At 35.8% G+C, this 9,595-nt stretch overlaps 1 protein-coding gene across 2 annotated transcripts in view; it reads right to left on the reverse strand.

Moving 5' to 3' along the window:
• The window catches only part of rps6ka2 (ribosomal protein S6 kinase, polypeptide 2), a 65,492-nt gene extending 56,127 nt beyond the window's left edge, over window positions 1-9,365 (reverse strand). Inside the window, exon 1 of one of the 2 annotated variants that reach the window (XM_088609657.1) lies at window positions 8,695-9,365. In XM_088609657.1, the coding sequence (XP_088465783.1) occupies window positions 8,695-8,793 (99 nt within the window). In that variant the 5' untranslated portion in view covers window positions 8,794-9,365. The remainder of the gene's footprint in view (window positions 1-8,694) is intronic. The other variant, XM_088609655.1, reaches the window with a different exon arrangement.
• Between the last annotated feature and the right edge of the window lie 230 nt (window positions 9,366-9,595).

The following is a 9,595-nucleotide window of genomic DNA, read 5'->3' on the forward strand; positions in this document are numbered from 1 at the left end:
TTCATCCCAGTCTTGCAGCAAAAGCAAAAGTCAGAAAAACACACACATGGTGATCTTGAAAAGCAATTACTAAAACCTATGAATAATTTATAAAACAATCACAAATGGTAAGATCTAATTTCCAAGCGTACTTCAATGAAGTGGAAATGATAAAAATAGCATAAATTCAGTTAACAATAAGTAACTAATTAAAGTTACTATTTAAATACAATTAAAATTGTGTTTGTCTCATGTATGTATGGTTTAATGTATAGTATTTTATTTTTTAGTCTTAACAGTTATAGATTGAATAAATTCTTTTTTTTGTCTAAAAAGTCAAAGAGAAGGCTGTGACTTAAAAGCTACCAACACAAAGCTATGGAGTTTTCCTTCATATTATTATTCATACTATTATTTTGTCCTCATCATATGAATCAGGAAATGAACAGAGAAAATCTTACTGGATTAAAGTTAGGGGCAGGCAGTTTCTCAAAATGGGTGAGGACTCATTTGAAGTGCATGGGCAAGGTCATACAGGATGATGCCCTAGAATGATGAAATGAACACCCACATTTACGAGCAACCTTTATTTGAACAATTCGTGAAACCAGCATAATCAAAGGGTCTAGATATCGGTTAGCATGTCCTTTGACATTATTGCTTGTAACAGTGAGAGCTCTGAATAGTCGAGATTCTGTATTGCAGCCAGACCCTCTAAAATATATGTCTCTATTACAACAAATCCTCATGTTCCCAATATTTTGCCACCAGGTAGTAAGAATATCAGTTATGTTTTGCTCTTGCTGCTTAACCCAGTTTTGAAGCTAATAGAAAGCATCTTGTTTCTCATTAAAAACAACCTGGAGCCAATTTGTACCTGCAGCTGGTGGATGCCTGATTATTGTTATTAAGGTCTTCCTTACTTCAACATTTGACATCCTGGTGAAAAAGGTCAGAGAAACTATTCTTAGAAGTCAATTGTAAGCACACAATCTCAACAGAATCAGTTTAAATAATTCAGAGGACAGCCAGTTGCTTTCATTCAGGTCAGAGTGTTATATTTTATATAAAGTTTGGGACAAAAACGTACTGTAAGTGCAAAATCAGAGATTACTTTATCATGCTGTTGTGGATTTTGTGTTGTCTAAAGACAGGAAAAAAGTGGTTTCTATGGACTTTGACTACAAGCAGACAATTGTTGTACAATACACTGTACACCTTTTGCGTGCTTATCTTCTTTAGCCTCCTAATATCAACCGCTTAAGAATAAGAGGTTTTTCCCCTCAGATTCAAAACCATTGTCCTTTCCTATATCCGCTCAGCAGTTTTGGAAATCAAAGGAAATAGCTTAAAAAAGGACAAATATGAAAACAAATTCTTAAGTTCCATAAACAGAAATGGAAAAATAAATGATTGCATAACATTCATTTTATTGTCTCATTTTATTGTTCCTTTAAGCTTTTCTCAGGTCATGTGTTGGACAGATTAGTACAGAACTATGGATTGTGTTGTGTAGCTTTAAATTACAAATAGTGTTCTGGCTACGAAGAAGAAGGCTGATTAAATTGAATGCATATTAGCAAAGAGATTGAACATTCAGCATCCTGGTCAAAAAGGTCAGAGAAGCTATTCTTAGAAGTCAATTGTAAATATAAAATCTAATCTCTGTGGCTTTGATTTATTTTTTATAAACCACATTTTTAAATGTTGTGCCAACAGTTGCGGTAGAAAAATAAATACATTGATTCACTGATCACAAACACACATCTTTCACAACATCTGCAACACACAGCCAGGTACAGTAGAGCATATCAGTGTACTACAAATTTGCTTTCCTGTTGTGAGTGCCTAAACACTTAGCACAGGAATGCAAGAGGTTTGAAAAAGTAATTAAAATGTTTTGAAGAGATCGTAAAAATGAAAATGACTTTAGGTTGCAGAAAAGCATACATATAACTTGCAGCTTGTTACTGTTTTTCAATTCACATACAGAATTGATTGACATTAAATTATTGACAGCAGGCTGCTCTCAGCAGCTTTGTCATCCAGTACTGACAAGAGCTCTCTTCTCTGCCCTTCCGTGACTTTGCCTAGAAGCTATCAGCCAGTTAGATTTTTTTTTCTCTTGTATGTCAGACGTCAAGTACTTTTTGTCGTTGTCTTACTTTTGTTTTCCTATGTAATTCAGGTGCTCAATCCTTTATCTGATTATAGTCTGGATTCCACAATGTCAGGCACAAAATATGCTTCCTATTGAAGGAGATGCTCTCAAACAAAAAAGAAACCCATGCCCACTCCTGCTTCCTTCTGTTATGACTACTCTTTCAAAAAAGGTTTTGGGTGAAGAATACTCTGTCCAGTGGCAGACAGTCAGATCCCTTCTTGAAGAGAATAAAGAGACACAGTGGCAAAACAAGACAAGAAACTTCCTTTTAAAAAAAGGGAAAGAATAAATCAGAGCACAAATGCAGTGTAAGCATTCTCCTGTGGCTGAAACAAACTGAAACGAGAGGACAGTCAGTCGATCTTGCTCGCTGGGTAGTTTAGTGGCTAAATTAATCTGAATTTTCATCTAGACATTTCTAGACAACCAGACACTGGTTGAGAGGCTTGTCCCATATGCCCAAAACTGTTATTCAAAACTGACCATAACATTTTAAATGGAGTCTTACTAATGTGTTATAAATCTCGAGCACGATCTTCCCTGATTAAATGTCACACTTTTTGTTATAAACTCAAATACATTGTCTTGACCAGCACTTGATATACGAATAAACTTAAACACCCAGATCACTTTATACTCAGCATCTGTGAAAGCTCAGTCAGCCCCTGGAAATCTACATTCAAATCAGTTAAATTAACTGCTTTTCCTAACCATTTTATTTAAGTTTGTTGAACCACAGTGGTAAAATACTGTAGAATCAACAATTTTTTAAAGACACTTATAATTTGCTAACGTCTGGATATTCAGTGTAAGTAGCTAATTCTACCTCTAATTAGCTCTAACTGCTACCTGACAGAAACGTTGAAATTATTTTTTACTTTTGTACCTCATGTATTTTCAGACTGCGATATGCACATAATGACATAATGAGAGCACAATCTGTACGTCAATGAAATTACATTTCAGCCTTGCTTTCCATTTCCTTTCTTCTAGGGAACACATTGATGCAAAGTAAAATGCAGCTCATTCAGAAGATAAAGGGGAGGTTGGATTTCTATTATTTAACTAGGGAAGATTCACTTTTGATCAAAACACAATTTCCTTCATGTAGAGAGCTTGAATAACTATAAAAAAGCACACATACATGCTCTGCCTTGGCTTTCTTTTTAACGTGTAGTACTGTATATCATCTAGCTTATAATTTGCTGATAATTTTTGAAATAACAAGCTCAGCTTCTATTACAGTATAAACGAATATTAATAAATGTTTAAGGCCATGATTATAGAGAATCATGGTTAGCTAGAATCGGCTGGGTTCTCTCTGGTTCACCATGATACTGTTTTAGACTGTTGGTTTAGTCTGGTTCCTGAAAATGCATGAACTGACGATCGGTTACATTCTCGAGAAGAACTGACTGAGATCTTCAAATCTTTGTTTCCTTGCTTAAGGTGGAATGGGCTGCAGGACGATGCCATGCAATGATAGAGTTCTAAAACACAGATCAAGTAAAACGTTTCACAATCCCCTTTTCATTCACCAAAGGTGATTTTTGCCCCACTGAAGGTTTCACTACACAGCAGCTAGTACAGCACATGCAGAATCCGTCGGTTTGCAATGGCAGCCTTATACCCTATAAAAAAGAAGGCAACTGGAAAGTCGATGAGCTAACGCAATGAAAATCAATGAGAATAGCTAGATGTGTCATGGAAAAAGTGAGCAACATTAATAAGCTGTGACCTCAAATTCACCAGTAATGGCGTTAAGAACCATTGATGTTAGGAGTGCATCCAAGGAAAGGTCATCCTCAAATAATAGGAACATTTGCTGTATCACAATACGTTTGCTGTATTTTTCTTAAAGAACTGCCTTTAAGGTCATTTCACAATTTTAAATTCAGAGCTTTTATACTGCAAGTGAAAACGACATATAACTTGTTTGCATTAAGACATTTTCTATACAAATTTCATAACCTATTTTTTAATGTTAGTCAATAGTTTTTAAAACACTGCCCTTAAAGTGAATTTTCTGTATTTTTGATTTACATAATTATTTCAGCAATGCCATTAAACCTTTAATTTCACTCCCTGTAAAATGTAGAGTACATTAAAAAGGTTGTCTCCTGCATGGGCTTTTTTCTTGAGCATGTCCTATCAAATTGCATGTTTGGATTAAAAAAGTGGGAACTTAATTTCAATATGTTTTTGAAGTATTGAAAGCAAAGTACATGACAAAAGATTCACTTTGTCATGAATAAGAAAAAGCCCCAAAGGCACTTTACAGACAAAACTCTCTATTGTGATTTTACATTTACAATAACCAATCAAACAAACAAAGCTTTAATTTCATGGTTATTAGCCTTAAGGCATTGTAAAATAAAACACACATAGTCATAGAGAAAAAAAAAAAGTACAAGAACAGTAAAAATAGTCATTACAAGAAATCCAATACATAAAATGAAGTTCAAAGGTCAGAAAACACAATTCCTTTAAAGCTGTTTCCAAAAAGTCCCTCTCAATGGATACATTAAGGTACAGTAGGTGGAACATAAAGTGCATAGACTGAAATAGATCTACCTCCAATATATAAGTGAACAGTAAAACATTTTTTTCTAAATCTAAGGGCAGTGCAGTGAAACTTGAAGAGGAGACACATTCAGCCATTTTCTCACCACTTCTTTCTAATTCAGGGTCGCAGAGGAGCTGGTGCCTATCCTGGCAGCAAGGAGACACATGACTGCGAATTCTGTGAGCTTGATTCAGTGGTACAGTTCATACTGTAAGCAGCAGAGTTTAGTGCAGAGAGTCAACCTCCGTATCTTAGAAATGCCTTCAAAGTGGGCCAGAGACAAACGGAAAACGTTACTCCTGTAGAAAGCCATTTTATTTGAAATATTTATCTAGTATGCCAGAAATTGAAGAAATCAGATTTGGAAAAGGCAAGAGTGCAGAAGTTTCTCAGAGAGGAAGCAGATTCTATCAGCGATTTATTTATCAACCTTTATGGCATACTAAGAATAGCAGCACTTATTGCTTGATTTGATACAAGACATTTAGAAATAAGATATATTTTAATTTGAAAACTGGTTAAAGTTTATATTCAGCTCTCTTTTGGGCATGCTTTCAATCACAAAACATATTTTTTAACTTTTGTAGGCATTTTTAAATATAGCCCAGGTTACTGCAAGATCACTTACTGTATCTCTTTCTATGTAGTCTTCCCTTTATACATCCTGAATGTGTTGTTTTTAATGAAAAGTACTTCATGATTGTTTCAAGATACCTCAATGTTGCCAGTCCTATAGATTTGGTGAAGAAAGCAACATAGCTTTCGACTGAAAGCAACCTGCCTGTTTTGACTGTGCATGAGGCAGTATCAAATGTGAAACAAGTAGTGAGTTTTAAACATTTCTAATTGTTGAGGTGATGAAATCCACCCTCTCTCAAACGTGAGATGCAGCTCTGTTTAGTCCAATGATAAGGAGAATGATAAAATTTCAATAATGAGGAGAATTGCATATACTGTATATAACTACAGTATATCAAATAATTATCTCCTGGATTGAATGGTATCCTAAAGCATCAATGAAGCAGATACTGTAGGTACAGTGGGTAATTCCGTCAAGCTACACAAAATGGCTCAATAGACAAAAGCTTGTCCTGGTTTGAAGGTGTGAAGCATTCAGAGAGCTCAGGACTCCGAAACCCAGAATGGGATGTGAATCCGTCCCCAGCAGGCCTGACTCACACAGCTGGATGGACTGGATCAACTGGGACTCAGGTCCCCCCATCAATGTACAGAACAACAGCAGAGTCTGCAGCAGAGACTCGAACCCACTGCCTACAGCAGCCCAGGGAGTTACCCACTCTCATACATTCTCCCCAGCAAAGCAGATGCTGGCATCCAAAGTCATTCTTAATGTATCATCTTATCTTGTCTTTTAAATAAACTGACCCACACAGAGTTGGAATAAAGTTTGCAACCTTTATATATGTGCTGTGCTCTATACTGAAGTCTGATACAGAGGAGTATATTTTAAATGAGACGAGTTTTGTGTGAACTCTTTGGGAAAGAGAGAAATTGTGATCTGCTAAAAGTAATAAGGAAAAAAAACGTGACTAAACTGTTATGTGTTAGTTTAACAAGTTATTTATCTGTATTACACATGCATTCAGTTTCTTAATAATTTTACTAAATGTATTTTTAGTTATTGATTGTATTTTGTTAAGGGATTTTATAATTCTGCGATTAGCCACATCATTAATTTATTAAGGTTTATTAATGGTACAAAGCACTAAAGTGTCACAGTAAAAGAGAGTTCTCTCAAAAGAATATTTTTTTCCTCAGCCTAAACCCTGCATCTAATACAGTAATATCAAATTATCAGCCACTGTAATGCACCCAAAATTAAGTAACACAGCAATCCATGTATTAACCCTTAAGCCATTTACAGAAAACCCTCTGATTTTCCTCTCACCCGTTTATCTCGGTGCTACACTGAAAACATGCACTCATAAAATAGTCTGAAGCACGTCAGAAAGCACTTGCTTGGAAAAGGTCAAAAATGTTATTTTTAATGGAAGTATAAAACAGTTTAATGTAATCAAAGCACTTTCAATCGCATCTTGAGTTCATTACAGAGCCCAGCTATGTAATGCAGAAGGAAACTTGCAGTGGTTTGCTAGTCTCTTCACTCCTTTGAAAGCTTATCACTCAACTCCCCAGGCACGGCAGCACATCTAGTCTGTCACATCCAGGATTCTGCTCTAATTTATAAGAGCTTTAATTGATCATTCCGAAAGACAGGCAAGTCACATATTGGATGTCCAACTTGTTGGGACACTTGCATTTTCAGCATAAAGGAACTAAGATAAATGGGTTGGTACAGTACCTTCAAGGACTTTGGAACCTTTTGCACCCAAGAGTAGAGTGTGATTTATTTGTTTAGGATACTGTTTTGTGTATCTTGGACACAACAGATTCATAGCTATTTCATCTTCTGTTTTTACCTGTTTTACTGTAATTTATTTGTTTAAAGCAGTGCATTGACAAGATTTTAAATTCAATAGTAAACCAAGAGCCTCTTCTACTTATTATTATAAAAGAATAAACTAATAACAATTAGAACAACGATAATTAATAAATAATATTTTATGTACAAATTATTATTATAAATAATGATGAATAAATAACACATAATTTCAATGGTAATATTCCTTACAAATTAGTACTCTGACTGGAGTAAGTGTGAGATTGATAAAGCAAGTGAGCAGAGGGGAAAAATCATGGTGACTTATAGGGAATTAAATAGTATGTTGAACAACTTATTTTGTATGAACAACTTATGTTGTATTTTCTGATATATACTGCATATAGTAAGCAGAATTATGACTGTTGTCATTAATTATGTTCTTGAAATAAAAACATGAAATAAAAAAAAGTTTTGCCTTTTTGTCTGAGAAAAAAATCTCACAACTTCTTGAAAGCCAAATAGAAAAGGGTACGATCAAAATATATTCATGTGACATTAATATGTGTAACATCCTTTTACGGGAAGAATTTGTCATTTGTGTCGCAACTCTTGTTCTGAAAGCTGTCCTCAAAACTATCGGGCTGCATAAGTTTGAAAACTTTCTAAATTAACACAATGAATACATTTTTTGGTTCCTAGAATTTTAAAACTTGTGATGTTAGTGGTTATGGCACCCTACAGGAAAACTCTTGCCCCTCTTTGTCAGACACATTAAGTCTGCTTTCCAGAATGTTAATGTTAATTTTAGCTGTTCATCTTTGGGGGCACATGAAAGTTTACTTGTTTATTTTGTCTTCTGTGGTTGATGCTACATTATCTACATGGCAGACATACTGCACAAATTATTCATATTTATTGCTGTTTTTTTTTCATTTTTCAGATTCTAGTTTGAAGTATGCAATATCAGTCATTATCAAAAGCTTAATAAGGCAACCTGCATAGGGACGGATGTAGAATGACATGGTATTATGTTTAGCCAGACACAGATAAACTTTTAAAATTTATTTTACCCTTTTACATAACATAAAACCCTTCATTTAGAACTGAACATAATTCATCTAGAATTATATATAATTCAATTCATCATTTAGAATGAAAACCTGAACTGCTGTTACTTTTTTTAGGATCCAGCAATAAACTATTAAAAGAATGCCCGGATAAGATAAAAGAGCAGAAAAATAACTTTACAACAATATTGGTTCCTAAGACAATTCATGAAATATGCTAAGTTCTGAGAAGAGGAATACAGAGATACATTCATTGAAATATTTCTGGAATATTGGACTACTGTTACTCAAACAAATAACAGTCCGTTTGACCTTTGGCAAATGCCAGTCCAAATACCTATCCCACACACCTGCCTTCTGCATTCAGAGACAGGCACTTTCTCAAGCGTCAGGGAGTGAGTCCTGCTAAACTAGGCTTTTACAAAGACATCGATGCTGTCATCAGAAAACAAAAACAACAAAACCCAAAAGTCTTATCTGTCTGCAGAGAAAAAAGAAGTACAGCAGTACACACCTCTAATTTGCAGAGACTAGAGCTCTTGGACCGGGATTTCTTGCGAAGGTAGACAGAGAAGAACCTCCTGACCGTAAATTTCCGCATGTTCATGTCCATTGTTCCTGGCTTTTTTTCTCTTCTCCCTTCTGATTGCAACTTGTCTTTGTCCCTAAAACAAAATCCAGATCAGCAGCACAAAAGGGATTTATTCTTGCATCGCTGTCACCTTCTGGTAATCCATAACGCAGAATTGCAGGCAGAATTAGAAATGACTGAGCAAACCATTAATGCTCACAAATGTGTTCTCCTTTTGGTGCACTGCTCTGAACTGGAGATGCCATCAAAGCCAGCACAGTAGTCTATCTGTTGTCCTCAACACCCAGTGCTTCTCTCTTTTTTCCGCTCTCAGCTCTTACGATGCAGAGCTGCAATCTAAACTGCTGATCTGCTCCCTCCTATGCCTAAGGTCTTGTTACACCCAATCAGACCCAGCTTAAACTGCATGCACAGCAGGTCTAAGCAGACGAAAGCTCCCATCTCTCAGCCAGCAGCACAGCTGACAAGCCCACATGTATAATAGATGTCTTTCTTCCTCTTTCACCTTCCCAGAGCTCTGCATCAGGGAGTCGTCGAGACACGACAGTAGCCCCATGTGCATCAGAATTTCAGAAGCAGAAAGCTTTAATGAGACCGGCATGAAGTTTGGGGGAGGGGGAAAATAGCCTTCTAAGACCCTAATTCTCCTGGGAAGAACAAGCGGGATAGCATTTCTCATTGTGTGGTTAAAAATTTTCATTACATGCTAAGTATAAATGGGAGGACACAGGCATGTTCTTATAGTTGTAGTACTGTATCTACAGTAAGTCACCTGGTGTAGAATGCGGCGTGAGGAGGAAATCGGCAGTAGTGGTGATAAAGA

The sequence above is a fragment of the Lepisosteus platostomus genome, chromosome 17, assembly GCF_059453375.1.
Source record: "Lepisosteus platostomus isolate fLepPlt1 chromosome 17, fLepPlt1.hap1, whole genome shotgun sequence".
NCBI classification, from domain to species: domain Eukaryota; kingdom Metazoa; phylum Chordata; class Actinopteri; order Semionotiformes; family Lepisosteidae; genus Lepisosteus; species Lepisosteus platostomus.